The sequence below is a fragment of the Columba livia genome, chromosome 7, assembly GCF_036013475.1.
Source record: "Columba livia isolate bColLiv1 breed racing homer chromosome 7, bColLiv1.pat.W.v2, whole genome shotgun sequence".
Taxonomy (NCBI): Eukaryota; Metazoa; Chordata; class Aves; order Columbiformes; family Columbidae; genus Columba; species Columba livia.
The window spans coordinates 18,025,174-18,042,315 of NC_088608.1; the positions used below are offsets into that span (position 1 = coordinate 18,025,174).

The following is a 17,142-nucleotide window of genomic DNA, read 5'->3' on the forward strand; positions in this document are numbered from 1 at the left end:
CACAATCACAGCAATTCAGTGATATGCATTTGGCATGAGTCAGTTTCAGTTCTTAGTGCTTTTCATTGGAAATGGCATAAAAAGTAAAATTTTGTTAAATTTTTTATGTTGTGGGCTTACAGGGGACAGAAGATGTTCTTCACTTGTAGTTGTCTAACAGTGCATGGCAGCATAAATAACGAAATGGTCATAAACCCGAGCTGCACTTCTTAGGTCACATGTTCCACTTCATTTTTAAAGAATCTAGCAAGAAACTAAGCACTTGATAACAGGTCAGTTGCAGGTGATAAAAGAGATTTTAGATGGGACATTACTTCTTTTTCCACACCTGGCACAACCACATTATATCCTTTGCAGAGTTGTCTTTAAGCACTGGTATGTTTGTTCATAAACATATGGCATAAACAATACATAGGTATTTGAATTCCAAGGACACAATACATTTTTAAAGATAGTCACCATATGTCATAGATTCTTCACTGGAAAAAATACTGATGTTAAATTTTTTTTTTTTTTTTTTTAATTTAAAATAGGCTGACATTTTAAAGTGAAGTTTACCATTAAAATGTATTGGGTCTTGCAAAACAGGGCTATTTATTTCAGTATTGTTTGTAGGTTTGCTATTGGAGGGATTTCACAGAATGAAGTATGTTAAGTATTCCTGAAATTACAAAGTTATGAAGACTGTTTTAGAAAAAGTGATAATATTCTATATGGCATCCACGCACTCAGAGGAAGCTAAAATGTGTCTGGCTACTAAGCATCCTAAATTTTAACCAAGACATTATTTTTACTAACTACGTTCAGACTATAAAGGACCAGATTTTTATCTCGTTAGCAGCTGAAGAGTCCAGTGCTTGTCACAGATTGTGAATAACTATTAATATTAATTATAGCTATCCTGAAATGTATTAAGTACACTGAAGATAACTGTAAAATTTGTTTCTAAAAATATATTGTGCGGGCTCTACTGTGGGTTGTTGACCCCAGGGAAATGCTTAAAACTGCCGTATAGTTATTGTTTTTCAGATGATTATGCTTTTTGAAGCTAAGACAGATGTACAAAAAGATGCAGTTTTTATTTTGTATTGGCAGCTTCCAAATATTTAGTATCTATTTCCAAGAGCTGCAATTAGTAAAGCATCCATGGTACTGAAATCCACACATCCCACAAGCTAATTATATTTGCAAGGTCAGATTGAATACATATTTTCAGAAAAATAAAGGGTTATATAAATGTGTCTTCTACTTGGCTGTTATATCACAGTTTGTTGATCTGGAGTATAATGTGTACAATTCACAAATTTGTCTGATAACAGAAAGTGGTGTGTGATTGTGTTTATTTTACTAACCAGTATATTCACAGCAATCACTTCCAAATATCTCTCCAGTAAAGATGTGTTAATTACAAAACAGACAAGGTCTTCTATTATATTAAAGCTACTAACAAGAAGACAGCAGGAATCACACATGTAAATAGCATCATCAACCCCTATTTTAGTCCTCTGTTTTGATCTGTGAGTTGCGCATAGACCAAAGGTGCTATTAAAGACTCAGTATATGAAATAGGCAGCATTATATGAACAAAATTTATTCAACAAGAAAACAGACCTTTAACATGAATTTAACAAGCCTGAGAAATTATAAACTCTCATATGCTGCAGATTCATGCAGTGATAATAAACAAAAAAGGAAAGTAAGAGGTTTCCCTAAGCTAGCCAAACTGCTAATGGTTTTGTTATAAGCTGTCTGCTGTTGAAATGACCTCTGAAAAGTCTGGAGACACTGGTACTAGGAAGAATTAAATGGTCAGAGTGGTGGAAGAGTTGCAGTATGGAAGTGCACTTAGAAACAAATCTACCTTCATATTTCTGGAAAATAGACTTTTGTTTAACTTTTTTAAAGTCTTTACAGAAAGAGAATTTAGCATGAAGCTTGGAAACTAGTTTTTATTTAACCAGCATACGCTGCATTTGGAAATTTAAGTAGAATGAAAGCTTAACATTTTTGGATGAGAAAGACCGATTTCTTACAAGACAAATTGAAGCAACTAAGTGGGGGTGTGTGCTGCTTTTAATTAATCCTTAGAGGTTCTTTGTTCAAAATACTGTGTCTAAAGTTTCCATCGTAGGATGTGTGGTGACCATGTTGCTGTCATCTGATTGCATCACGCTGTACTTCAAAATACACAGACGCAGAGAGCAGACTTCAGCTTGTACGCACCTCCAAGTGCTCACCGGGGCTTTTTTCTTGGATCTTACTGTGGCATAATTAACACCTACTTCACCCATTGCTCATTAGTACACTGGACATTAATGAGTCAATTTATTTTGATATAATCCTCTAAAGGAGGGACTGATTTGTGCTCACTGTGCAAAAAAAGCAATTACATTTTGCCAAAATGAATATGCAGGATTTATTGTTGTATTTATGTTTGTATTGCGTAGTAGGTCTAAATTTAGCCTCCAGGTTGTTGAGCTTGTTAGTTTCTTTAAGCTGGTTGCTATAGTGATAGCAGCAAATTCCTTTAATCTTGGTGTAGTTAAAGTATTTAGTTACCATTGGTCGTCACAGTGCAACTGACACGAGGAATATCATTCACACGCATACTTTTTATAACCTTCTGAGATTGTAGAAATTGCTATTTTATCCCTTTTTAATGCTTAATATTTGTGATGTTAATATTTCTTAGCACTTTTGGTTAGATTGATATTCATTCTACTTAGGAAATACTTGCATTTCATTCCCTCAGGAAGGCAGAGCGGGCAGTCCTTTCTCATGCGGGTAGTACCTGAAACATGACGAAAATTACTTCTGGTCACAACGGAGATGCTAGAGTACTATTTAGTATCACTCCGAAATATTTTAGCAGCTAGTTCTCTCATTTTAATGTGAAATGTATCCAAACATAACCTTGAGAACACCAACTGAAATGTTGAATTTATTATCAAAAGGAAGTTAAATCGGTTTCTTATTTTGCGTTTTCTTTTTTTTTTTTTTTTTTTTTTTTTTGCATGACTCAAGTCCCCAAACAAGTCCATGTTGGACAATGCCTTTTATTCTTGGATAAGTTCAACATTGTCTAGTGACAATCTTGGTTAGATCTAGAAGCATGGCCATTATCAAATTATAAAGCAGTGATTACAGTGTATTGCCAAGTTCATGGTTCTTGCTTCTCAAGGTACATTTTTATTTGCTTGGGGTTTTTTTCCCCCTTATGTAGCTCATCTCTGGAGAAATTGTGGTGTGGAATTTTTTAATTTGCTTGACTTGTTAATTTGTACTGCCACTTTGTTATTGTTGGGCATTTCCAGGTGTTCATCAATTAGAGTATGTGGTTAAAGCAGAACACAGAGATGCATACAAAAGCTTGTCACAAGTGTTTTGAGATGGAGAAAAATCTGATAGTGATAGAAAGGGAAAAATACAATTGGTTTCTGTGTAGCCACAAAAAATGTATAGACATATATAAGCTGTTTCGGGTGTTTTTGACAGTTAAGTTTTTTTAAATGTAATTTTTTTTGGTAGCATTAGTATCAGATGGCATGCTTCTGTTGCATATTAAATCTCAATTGTGGTTTGGTTTTATTATTGTTCAGAAAAAAAAGGTCACTATTAAGTGGCTTTAATTGGGTCACAACGTAACATTTTTGATAAAGAAGATTTTTGGTTTTCTTTTTACATTTTCCACATGCAGTTTTAAGGCATGATGTATGCAGATGGATCTGGCCACTCAGCTGAGAGTCCAGGCAAAGTAGCCCTTAGTGACACTGAGTCACTCAACACAACTTAAATAGTTTGGTCTCAAAAGTAAATACAGCAGGTGATAATATATGAATTTTTTCAGTTTACACTTTGATATTTCTTTAAAAAATACTTGCCGATTAGTTTTATTTCCACATGAACTAAATATTTATATAGTGTTCCTAATAAATTCCATATATACTTAGTTATTAATATTTGTGTAAATGGAGAGGAAAATGCTAGAACAAGTTGGGGGACTCCATGTTGCTTTCTCTGCAGACTTTCAGTGACAGTGGTTGATTTCTTGTTTGCTCAGCATTAAAGATTTTGGTGCAGGTCTAATTTCTCAAAATGTCAAACCAGCCATATAAACGCATCTGGTTTTGTCCAACCAATAATATGAGGAGGAAGAGATTAAATTTTTTTTTAGAAAAACTGTTAAAAGGAAAATTAGACTATTTAGTTTAATAAACTAGAATACCTCCTCAAACATATGCAGACAAAATGTCTGCAAAGGATGCCTGGGACTATTTGTGTGGATGTACGAGGCTGTACGTGCACTGATCCAGTTAAAAGACTGGGGCCTAAATGGGAAATCTGATCTTGCAAATACAAGTCTGTAGCAGCGAGTACCCAGTAAGAGTGGGTTTGTGTGGGTTGTCGGCACGTTCTCTGTTCTGTTTCATCTCACATAGGTGTTGGATAGGGCTGTGGGTTTTATTGCATGGGGCCATGAAATCCTCTTTCCAAAGATTTTCATAGGCAAATTCGGCACAGGGCAGAATAAAAATCAGTGATGGTTTTACTTTGTTTGCAGTGAAATAGCACTGAATACTACCTACCATGTGCCTTTAAATCATAAATGACCTTGGTTTTCTTTTACTCTATTTTTTACTCCTGAGCATGACACTGACAAGGACTTTTTAATCCATCAGACAGTTTATAGACCCTTTCGTAGTCACAAGAAGCAAAAAGCATCTGACTAGAAGGGAATACATGGGGCAAGTTTCTTGCTGGCTATAATTTTGTTGTCATTTCAAGTATTGTGATAGTATAATTGATGTGACAGGACTGGGCTTTAGACTCAGTCCCTTAGCTTGTGCTCACTTTCAGTTTTAGTCTCTCTCTGTCATTCATTTTGATTGGATAAGATTTAGGTGACAAACATATGCATACCTTTGAAGCTTAGAGTAAGTGTACATAAAAATTCAATGTTATATGGTCGTATCATATATATAAAACTCACAGCTCCATGGAAAAGGTAATAATTGGTGTCACCTTACAATACAAGGTAGTGTAGTGTGCTGATAGCATAACCAGCAGGAGGCTCTTTTTTATTAATATTATAATTAAATGATTTTCTGGATAAAGGCCAAAAACAGATGAGAGTTGATTGTGCCTTGTCCACTGTTGCTTGGCACTATTAGTTGCATTTTCTAAAAAGAATTGACTTGACATCTTGTTTTTACAGGTTGTTATTGATGCCTTCAGATTGATCAATGCTAATATGATGGTCTTGGGACATGAACCAAGACAAACAACTTCAAATCTGGGTCACTTAAACAAGCCATCTATCCAGGTAAACCCGGTGTTGATAGTCATATAAATTGTACCATTTATTCAGCAAGTTGGGGGAAGGTACCTAGAGCCAGTGCACTACCAGTTGTTTATTGTTCTTTCTATTGCGTTTTTCTGCATGCATTTATAATTCATCAGTGGAGTTATATATGTGAAGGGTTTAAAATTGAGACTTAAATTAGCTACCTAAATGTGAATGCATGTGTAAGTAGATACTGCAAAGGTTCAAGTACAGATTTATGGAAATGCAAACTTTTAAAAATGACAATTGATGTCATACCATATGATGTAAGACAGGCACTGTTTTCAGTACTGCAGTTTTAAAACTGCTGCTTGTTAATAATCTCAGCTTCCTAAAGACAAATTATTATGAAGCAAATAATGGAAAAAAGTTCCTTCTTCATTAATAACCTTCTGTTTCTACTATATGCTTGTATAGGTTCTTGCTTATTATGTAATCTAGGTCTAATCTTGTCTTGTGTCTTAATGTCTGATTTTTATATAATCTAGTAATTTGCTGAAAAATGGTGGAGTGGGAGATTCAATGGATAAATAGGATGTTTGATCGGTTTCAACTGTAATGTTTGAGTCTGTTGTCTTATATTTCTTTGCGAGCATTTATGAAACTTAAATATTTGAAGTTTGATTTCTGAAGCTGACTTGCACTAGTAAGACATAGCCTCGGTCCTGAAACAAGTATCCTCTGGAGTCATTAATGCTTTTATCTGTGTCATTCTTCTGCCTCAGTGTTTTTTCCTTTTTTCTCTTCAGAAGCCTTTTTCCCCTTACTATGCATTCTAAAAGGCTTGTGTGCTTGCAACCATTAAGCCTAAGTTCTGCTCTTTTGAGCTGTTACTTGAACAGTAGAAATAATATTTGCTAAATAAACATCAAAGAAAAAGACTGTACGCTACTCATAGTGGAACCGAAATAAGGGCTAAACTTCGGGAGTTACTAGGTCACCATACCCTCATCTTTGAAGAGTTCAGTTGGTTATTATTACTAATGCATTGAAACCCTTTACTATTTATAAAAATACTAGCCAAAAAATCAGACAAGTAGAAGAGTGGCTGCTTCAGGAGGTTGTTGTGTTTTACTTGTGATTTTTGAATTGGTAGAAACTGTGAACTGTGGTGAATATGAAATAAGCACCTAATACTCTGATTCAAACTTTGCCTTTCTGGACCACCTGTAGTGACCTCCCTTGTAAAGCCCCATAGTATTGTTCAGCTTCATTATTTTAAGGTCGCTGTCGTGCAACATGGCATATTTTGGCCATGGGAGTTTGGGGCTTCTGTCGTTTGAGTGGGTATTTTTTGTTTGTGTTGGATTTCTGCAAGTTGACAGCGAGCTGTTGCAAATGTCACTGTTAAGCTAAAAATCGTTGTTTAAAACGATACTCTTCATAAAACTGCAAGAGCTCTTGCAGTGGTGTTTTGCTTTTATTCTGAGGTCGTCAATAAAACTCTGACCCAGGCGAGGTCAGCAGCAAATTCAATATTGGTTTTGGGTGGGCTAGAAGCAGGGATTTTAAGACATCCCTTAAAATCTCAGGAATAAAAATAGGATGTGGCTTGACTTCACTCCTCTCTTTTTGTGTGTGTGTGGTTTCTCTTGTGTTCCCTTATCAACAGCTTTTTTACTTGCTCTTTGTGCATCTAATTTGTAAGGCTTGTTGGAATGATGGTTTCCATTTGAGATAAAACACACAAAGAACAAGCTCTTCTCCAAAAGTGTCTTAAGAGTTTTGATTTAAACTGTTGCTGTGGCTAAACTACAACTACTGCTAAGGTTTGAAGTGGAACAGTTGTTTACTTTTTACATTTGTCCACTTTTCCAAAGAGTGGTTTCAGCAGGGGAGAGAAAAGAGAGAGGATAGTGGGGGAAGGCAAAGATTTTAGGAGCTTTAGAAAACTCCCTATGTATCTACAACTGAGTTTAAACACAAAGCCCCAAACCTCATATGGAATCATTTTGAGTGGGATAAGAAAATGGCAGTGGAAACTGCTTATTGCTAACAGTTTCAACCATAAATTATTTTGATTATAAAACCTGTATTTTACAATTAAAATTATAGTAGGTGGCACAATTAATGGCTACGTGTAGCTGCTGGTTCTCATCAATGTAACCATTCAAGTAGTTTTGTGGCTTTTTAGAAGTGTTTGCAAAGAAATCTGTTTAAAATGTGTGTATGAGAACATTTTCCGCTTTCATACAGATAATTTTGGAATGCTGAGATATTAAGTTGTGTAAGATACAAATACACATTCATTCTGTATAGCTCTAAAGAATATATGTAAACATAAATAGGTGGAATGACTGAAACATGAGAAATATTTACCGCTAATTCTGCATATTTTATGTATGATTTATCATATATAATTTCTAAATGTATAATTCATATGTAATATTTTATTTGAAAAATAGACAATTTTAGTCATTATGTGGTTTTATCACAGAATTTTCTTATACCACAATCCCCCCAAATTTTAATCCAACTCACTCTTCCATCATAAATGTTAAAAAAAATATATGTATATATAATATATACACATATAGATAGAAGATGCATAAAGATGTCACTTAACCTAATCTAAGTCACTCAGATTGTGACATAGAAGTTTAAGGACAAACTTGCAAAGGACGTAATTATAATGAGAGAAGCTTTTTTTCGTTTAGAGTTAGAAAATGAGCTTTAATATCCAAGATTAGTGTGATACACGTGATCTAATCGATACCTAATGTGTTTAATCACTGCTTCAGCTACTCTCTGTATTTAACCTTAGAGAATGAACTTGGGAATGTTGGCAGCGGTTGTAAATGAACAGCCAACGTTCTTTTGTTTGTAACAGAAAGAACCTTATATTTTAAACGAAGTGATAACTGAATTTATAAAGAGAGGAAGGATTTGAGAGAAATATGTTTGTGCATATGTATCGGTCAAATGTTTGCAGGCAGTTACCACTTTTTCCGATGATAGTTGTTACTGTGTGAAAAAATCCGTGGTTTAGAAGTAGTGTAACTGTCAGTTAACGAACACTGAAAGAGAAATAGGAACAGGTATATTTACTTGATACCTACTTATAGTCTGTTTATTTGTTTCTTTGTGTTTTTTCTTTTATTTAAGTGGTGGTTGAAGATGACTGTATTTAAATGAACTCTTCCCTTCTAATATTTCTTCATTTCAGTAGTGGTTAATTTTCCTGCAAACTTTTCCCTGAATTTTGCAGGCACTAATTCATGGACTGAACAGACATTACTATTCCATCACCATCAACTACAGGAAGAATGAACTAGAACAGAAGGTAATTGTTTTAGCCTTTTTTCAGAGGACAAAGGGCGCTATACAAACTGTTGAAGATTCGTGGCTATATTCTGATTGCAACTGCTGATACTTTCAGCAGTTATTTTAACTCTCCTGGAGTAGATGTCTTCTCTTCCAGAAGGCACTTAGGTGCGTAATTGTGATGATGAAACCTTCCCAAATCACATTTTAATATTCATATAAGTAGTTTGACGGCATTTTTGTCCACATATTTTGTGTAAAGTCCTCATGCTGTTCTCTGCACTTAACAGGTTTGTGCAAAGTTTAAAGTTTTCAGTGATGAAGCTGAAACACGTACTAGCTGCCTTACGTTTACACAGGCTGGAATTCCTGAAGATAAAAGACCATATTTTCCAAAGCAGGATTGTATAACCAGGGAGTCTCAGGTTTTTGTTGGCTATAGTCACTTTGACAGAAGGTGTGTCCAGTTGGTGTGAAAGGATGTCCCCAAGACTTCACTGAGTAACAGGAAGTGGTGATGTCCTGCTTAACTTCACGCATTTACAGAAAAAATATTTCTCATTTACCGACAACAAATCTTGTCAGTTACTTTTGTATCAAATATCCTCAGTTACAAGTGAAATCAGCTTGCCAGTCTCCATCAGGAAAACAAGGGAAAAACAAAAACAACAAAAAAACTTATTTATCATCGCCAGAAGTTAATTCTCAAAAGGCCAGATTCTGTCCTATGGCTGAGTATGTTCATGGCCTTGTTAGGGTTATAAATTGATCTCAGAATCTCAGAGTTGGAGTTTGATGCAATGGTCAGAATAGTTTTGTCACTTAATTTTGACTCTTAGAGGGCTAGAAGTAATTAAAAAACAAAATTAAAAGCGCACACAATTTTGAATAATGGAAGAATTTACATGCAAATCAGGAAGTTGAAAAGAATCTGTGGAATGTATAACCTGTTTTAGGACAGTATCAGTTTCAAGACCCCACTGTTTCTGAGAAGAGCTACTAATTCAACAAAACCGTCTCTCTCAGGAAATGTCTGAGAAGCTTCCAGAGGTGGTTGTTTCCATTCAAATACAACAGTTTGGCCAATCCATTTTTTTCTGAAGTTTTACGTGTGTATTCTCTTTAATGGCTTTACATATATAAGTTATTACCTTACCTTTGCAAGTAAGAGAATAATCTTGACTGAGTTAGAGAAACTGTAATCTGTGAGGCAGCAACTATCTCCATACATCTTTCATAAGGCAGGTTCGTACATATCTCAAACCCCTCTCGTGTGGTGGTGGTGGTGATCTGTTATCTCCATCTGTACTAAGAACAGTACACGCTTCTTGTATTAGATAAGAAGCCCATCACACCAAACCATATTTTTAAAATCCAGATAGCCTAGCTAAACTGTCCATATGCAGTTTGCCTACAACTCCTTCTGTCGGTAGCTAAGATCTTGCTAATACAAATTATGACACAAACTTTCAACTCAGTTCATATGTTCCAAAGCCGGGTTTCTTTGGAAGCTGTACACAGGGTGAAACAAGCACTCTTATTCAGGTGGTGGCAATTACAGGGCATATGGGTTCTCAAAGATGTTTGTCGTAGATATTTGCAAATTGAAGGCAAGCTGAAACTGTTTGCTGAATTCAGGTCCTCCCTACAGTACTCAAGTGTGCAGAAGATCCATGAAATATGTTTTCTTTATTCATTAAAATCCGGAAATTGCCTTTGTAGCTATTCCTTCAGTCTTTCAAGCATGACATCAAGGTGTCAAGTAAAACATTTCAGATATTTCTAACGGTCCCTGTGTTTATCACCATCAAAACTCTCTATCACTTTATCGTGTTATTTTCAGGGCTGTTTACATTGTAGGAAGACAAACAGGCCTAAGTCATCCTTTGGTTGCTTTTGAAGTTCACTTCATCACAACTGTGGCAGCTGCTTGCATACAGTTCAGGATAATCAGTGAAGCCTAGATAACTACTTCATACATTTAATCCAAGCATTTAAATATTTTTCTTTTTTTTAGGTTCGTCAGTGGCCAGAAGTTTTGGCCATTCCTTACTTGGCAGCTGAAATATTCACCTCTGTGTTAGCTCTCCTACAATACAATACACTTGTGCGTTCTCAACCTACAGCAAAAATAAAAAATTACAGAAGAAAAACATAAATATTCCTGTTAAAGTAAATGTGACTCTGGTTTCCATGCCCGATTTTCATATTTAGGGTTCAAGAGTTTTGATCTTTAGAAACTTAGGCAAAATCTATCATCTGCTCTAGGAGAATAGTTGATTATTGTATTACCTGTATTTAAGCATTGTAAGATCAGTCATTTTTATTACATTCTTACTAGTATAAATGGTTTTTCTGTCAAAGAGATCTTCATAGTATTATTAATGTATTTTACAATGAATGTTCTAAAGAGGCTGTTTTTTTTTGCAGATGTTGCTAAATTTGCATAAGAAGAGTTGGATGGAAGGTTTGACACTTCAGGACTACAGTGAACATTGCAAACTCAATGAAACAGTAGTGAAGGAGATGTTAGAGTTAGCTAAGAATTATAACAAGGTATTTGTATCACATAATGATAGTATAACTTTACCTGTATTTATGAAGGAAATAAGTTTCTTACTTAATTTCGGAAGTAAGAAGGCTTATTCAGCATGACTTGTAAAGGACTAGACTGTAAGAAAAAACAATTGTTGTAGGAATTCTTTTGAACTTTGGTGGTTATTTGATTTGTATAATCTGTTTTCAGCGTTGAGTTTCTTAGGATTTGGTTAAATTAGGCACAAGTGTGCTTATAATGGCCTTGTGGAGACTTTGTTTCTTATTAATCAACTATGGATCATTTCTCTGTGAAGTTGCCTGTTGGATCTTCAGGTTTGCCATCTGACTTTTTGCCCCAAACTAGCAAAGCATTCAATTATGTGTTTTGTGAGCAATCACATCAACTTTTTAATTTTTACTTAGTGAAGAGATTATAAGATTCCTGTAGATCGAAGTAAACAGTTCATTGTATTATTCATTCCTTCAGTCAAGAATTACCTGACCAGTGTATTAATAGCAGAACAGAGGTTATTTACTTGTATCATTTCAGTAGATAGATAGGATTTAGAACACATTCTAGAGCCCAATTCAGTGGGTTTTTTTAGATAAATAAATTATTGGTGTTGTAAGAAGAAAGAATCACAGTTACTTATACTGTTTTAATACTGGCACTTACACTTAGAAATATTTTTTATAAATACTAGATCTCAACAAGCAGTCTATGAGTAGTAAGCATGTCAGTCATTCTCAGTAAGTGCTATTTTTTAGCTTCTTAGAAATCCTGAAAAACAAAATTCAATATTTCATTCACTAGTTAAGTTAGTGGATTTACTTTATAAAGAAACTGTGTTTAAAGGCAACAGAACATTATAAAAATATATTAAAATAAGTGACTTTAAACAGTATAAAAATGTACTGAGATCAAACCTCCAGCAGTTGAAACACTGTAGGTAACATTATTTTTGGTTCTGCTTTACTAGTTTAACTAGGGGTTTTTTTGAACTAGTTCAACTATCTTTTGATACCACTCAAGACTTTCACTAAAAAAAAACCCAGTTTTGTGAATATCTGACAATAAAACCATTCATGAATATTTGCCCTGATCTTTTGCACTAACACTTAGCTTTTCAGCAGACATAGTTTTAATTACTGCAGTACCTTTCCTTTGGACTTTCTGAAATGTGTCACCGTTTGATTTTCTTTTTTTAAGAGAATGATATTTTGAGAATCTTGTGGCTTGGGGAAAAAGTAAATGAAATCTGAAACACTGACCTTTTCTGTGTTTCTTTCACAGGCTGTTGAAGAAGAAGATAAGATGACACCTGAACAGCTGGCAATAAAAAATGTTGGCAAGCAGGTGAGGTGTGATGAATTAGAGTGAGGTGGAATGATATGCATCGTTCATTCTAAATATTAAGATTTTTACATGTGCGTAGGTGATTTTAGTTCTATGTGCAAGATATTCTCAACACTCCAAACAATGAAATTATTTTTGTTGAGGATTGTTGTGTAAGGAATGAGACTTTTGACTTCAGGTAATGGACAGAGTGTCCACAAGTTATGTTTTACAATATTTGTATTACATGCTGAGGAGCAGCGCTGAGATTTGATAGTTTTGTTTGGTTGGGTTTTTTTAAACTTATTTCCAGTAAGAGGCATAAAGATATACAAGGCTGTGTCAGAAAGGCCAAACTCTGGAGACTTTTAAAAACAACAATGACTGAAAAAAGGTGGGAGTGTTTTTTTTATACATTATCATGGCTAAAGAGCCAGCTCAGCCCTGTCCTCAGTTCTTGAACACACGCCACCAGTGCTTAGCTCCAGTACACATGGATGCAAGTGAGCTGCTTTGCTTTGTATTTTTGTTGAAGGAAAACTGTCTAGGACCACAGCTGAAACTGAAAACACCCACTCAGTTCATTCTGTCCCTTTGCAATGTCAGGATATAATGTCTTTATAGAAGACATGACAGAAAACTATTTGATTTCAACATAAAGGTGGAGGAAATGTGCTTTGATGAGGGAGAGGAGAGGAAAACAGGTTTGTAAAAGGTTGTCTTCAAATTCAAGAAGGGCAATGGAAACAAGAAATAGATTTAGAAATATTCAGTGTGTCCTTAAAGAACCAGTATTTGTTGTATTGCTAGTAGCAGTAGAAGAATTTAAAGGATTCTGGATTGCTCTTATGTGTCAGCTTCTAGCAGCTATGTCATAACACATCTGCACTATTGTTCAGTCACTCGTGTATTTCTGTAGCATTCAGAACAATGGAGTTTATGCATACCTACACATACATAAATACATATAGAAAATAACAGTTGTAAGAAGGGTTGTGTTTTAAGGCTTATGATGTCATCTCAAAGAACTTAAGCTTCACTAGTTGTTTAAATTGTTATGCATACATGAAAAAAAAAATGGATACAGTTCTTTAAAAAAAAAATCCTGATAAAATTATTATGTTTTCTGTACATTACAAAATGGTTCAGTTAAGCAATTTCCATGTGTTTTTTTAATGCAACTTTAAAAAAAGCTTTATAAACAAACAGGTGATCACAATAGGGATATTATGTTCTTAGATTGCATAATTTGCTAGGAACAGAGAGAATATTGGAGAACTGTATGACCTTCGGAAACGAAGTGTTTAGGAAGAACAGCTTGCACAGATTTTCTAGTACACTTTTATATAAACTTAGATGGGTTCATTAGTTTTTGACAATAGTTCTTTTCTAAAAAAGTTATGATTCCCACACATTATTGTCCTCCATATTTTAATTTCTTTACACACAAGAATGCTACAATAATACTACAATAAAGTTTGAGATGCTTTTTAAATGTGCCTGATAATTTTGCAGTATTTGGAGATTAATTACCTAATCTCAATTCTGAAACTGAAGAAGTGCATGAGTATGGTTTTGAACCAGAAATAGTGTTATTGTTCTATCCAGATGCCCACAAATGCCCACATCAATTTTGTAATAGTGTGTGGGAATGTGTATTTTCAGAGCACTGCTCAGGCTTAACATTCAGTTTTTCAGAACATGTGAACGTATCGTTGTGCTTTTATTCATTTTTAATGGGTGTAAATATGCTAATTTTCTTGCAGCCAGCACAACTATTCAAAGACTTTTTTAGATGATGCTTGAGTCTTTACAGGATTAGAACAGACATTTGTACAAAGATCTGCAAACAAATTGTAATGTACCAGAACTAAGATGAAAAATATTAGGCTTAGTGAGATGCATGGTAAATTCCACACATTGTGTGTTGTCCTTAAAATTCACAACTGTCATGGTTACTCTTCAGATGCTGGATAGAAATTTGCTTCCTAAACCTATCAGCTTATCTGAGTGATAACATGGACTAATAAAATCTTATTCATAGAAATGCAATCATTTGCTAGGTCTTGTTAGAATGGAAAATTTAGGAGCATTACTGGCCTGTGTTCCTTAACTCACAATTGTGTTAAATAGACCTGAAGTAAATTAAATCCTTCAGAGATGTGTTTCCATCATTTGTCTCATGGCATCCTTTATATTTCAGGACCCCAAGCGTCATTTAGAAGAGCATGTGGATGTGCTGATGACCTCAAACATTGTCCAGTGTTTAGCTGCTATGTTGGATACAGTTGTATTTAAATAACTGATTTACTGTTTGTGGTGCTTTCTGTGTATATTTGTTTATTGTTTCTAATACTCACAAAACAGAGACTGTTGAGGCTATATTTGATTAAGCAGAGACATCTGACTTCATTTGCAATGTAAGTGCAGCACTATAACACCTTTCAGTCTCTAATTGTGCAGTTGCTTAATTTTCTTTATGTCAGGGTCTTCACAGATTCCAAAGCATTCAAGAACACAATGTGGGAAAAAATGTATTACATTTTCATTTAATATTGGGGGGATAATCAGTAGTACATATATATTTTGATTGTTGCAACATAATAAAAATACATTTACAAACCATTCAAGTTCTGGAAAGCCTTTTTGAGGAAGGACAGCAAGAATTAACAGTGTAGCAAAAGTGTTGGGAAGGTTTATTTCTACCCACCGTAAAACTGCTGAGGACAGCAAAAATTGCCAGGACAGCAAAAATTACCTTATGAGATTTGGCTTCCATTGATTACCAGATACTCTCATTGAGACTAAAAAAAGAATTACTGAATTCTGGGGATGCACAAAAACCAAAAGGCTGACAATTCCCCTGCCAGCTTCCTTTTGATGTTATTCAAATCCTAATACCCATGGAAGACAACTGACCTTAAGAAAATGAATTCAGTTATGCTGGTAACTGAATGACACAACTCTCACAGTATTCTGAGAATAAACATTAAAGTGATGGAGGCTGGTTTAGGTTACATGAACCCTCCCTCCTGCAAAAGCGAAGGTGCATGCATGTCCACATATATGAGTATATGGAAAAAGTCCCAGCTGAAATATGACATTGAAAACTGTTTCCACTGATTAGGGAGGGAAACAGTCACAGAAGGGCAGGTGGGTTTGCTGCTTGGTTTTAAGAGGCAAAGCCAAATAACTGAGTTTGGGGAGTGGCTTTGGGCAGGGGGCTGGTTGGGTTGTTATTTTTTTAAGTATGGTACTTGGTCTTATTCGATTTTTTTTGTCTGGGCAGAACTCTTCTCTCTCGGTGTCACTCGGAGTATGTTGTTTAATGGATTTTTTTTTTTAGTAGAAACAATTGTAGCAGGCAAATATTTTCAAACTAGATACATCTTTTTGTGCTGAAGGTTATTTTTTAAAGTGATTTGACTTCTCACTTGCATAGTAAAGAAACAGCCCATAAAATTGTCTTATTTTACACTTTGTGCCCAGTAATTTTCTATTTAATTATTCATTACCGTTCAAAGGTTTTTCTTTTGTTTGGAATTTCTTATTCAGGCCTTCTAATTTACTGTTAGAGAATAACTCTCAAAGTATATTTAGCATGCACTTACTTCAGAGGGAAACATGCAGATTTTTGCAGCTGCCCTCCTTATGGCCTTCCCTCTGCCCCCACAGTAGGCAGTAGAATATCAAACTGGGAAAACTGAGAGATACCAAACCACATTTGCCTGTGTATAGTTAAATGGAAGTGCGTTCTGGCAATTTGCACTGAAAACCTTTGTGTTGCTGAGGAAGGTGGCTGTGGGCCTTGCCTGATGTTTGCACACACGGCTGCAGCCTGGGGTGAGATGGGGCAGGAGGAGATGTGGGGACCTGGCCCAGGGCTTGTCTGCCAGCAGGGCTCTGCATCCCACTGCTATCTGCTCCCACACACGTGTGACACCATGAGGGAGGCACAGTTTGGCAGGTCGTGGGTAACATGGCACTGCAGAACAGGAGAGAAGCTATTGCCGTGCTGCAGAGTATGCAAGCGGGAAGGGACGATGTAAGCAGGGAGGCAAACCAGCTAGTCTTGCATATTCTAAATGAATTTTGACAAATGTACATATTGCAGAGGGTAGTTCTAGAGAATCTGTTGGAGATGCGGATCTCCCGTAGTATAAACTTGTGCTGAGGTATCCTGCTTTCTATCCACTCTTCAGTTTGACTTGGAGGCACAATTTTAATTTACTATGATGTTTCATGAATAAATGCATAATCAAAAGGCTATTTTTTGGAGCATCTTTTCTCATTTTTGTCCAGTGCTTTAGGAGCTACACAGAGGATTAAGGAGAATATTTGCATGCGGTAACCTGAATAGCAGCAGCCTGTGCACCATCTTGGAGGAAGAAAGAGGTTTTCAAGCAGCCACCTCTGAGCCTCCAGCCGCAATGGAGCAGACCTTCATTAGCAGCTTGACCCCTCGTCACCTGTCACCATGAAGGATGGGCACATTGTATTAGCAAACCTCTCTCCTTCTTTCTGTAATGGTTCCATAACACCACCTGCCATTGCATATTCCCCTGTTATACCAGTTTAGGAGTTGTGCACTGAGGATTTTTGGCATATATTAGCACTTCCATGTGATTGGCAGTGTACCACTGAATTCATTGCGGCTCTG

The 17,142-nt window shown here is 35.6% G+C and overlaps 1 protein-coding gene across 7 annotated transcripts in view; it reads left to right on the forward strand.

Moving 5' to 3' along the window:
* PSMD14 (proteasome 26S subunit, non-ATPase 14) overlaps positions 1-15,107 on the forward strand; it is a 47,185-nt gene extending 32,078 nt beyond the window's left edge. For all 7 annotated transcript variants that reach the window (XM_005498621.3, XM_021290869.2, XM_065069662.1 and 4 more), the window contains 5 exons: positions 5,216-5,323; positions 8,553-8,627; positions 11,039-11,164; positions 12,441-12,503; positions 14,686-15,107. In XM_005498621.3, the coding sequence (XP_005498678.1) occupies positions 5,216-5,323; positions 8,553-8,627; positions 11,039-11,164; positions 12,441-12,503; positions 14,686-14,784 (471 nt within the window). In that variant the 3' untranslated portion in view covers positions 14,785-15,107. The remainder of the gene's footprint in view (positions 1-5,215; positions 5,324-8,552; positions 8,628-11,038; positions 11,165-12,440; positions 12,504-14,685) is intronic.
* Positions 15,108-17,142: the final 2,035 nt, after the last annotated feature.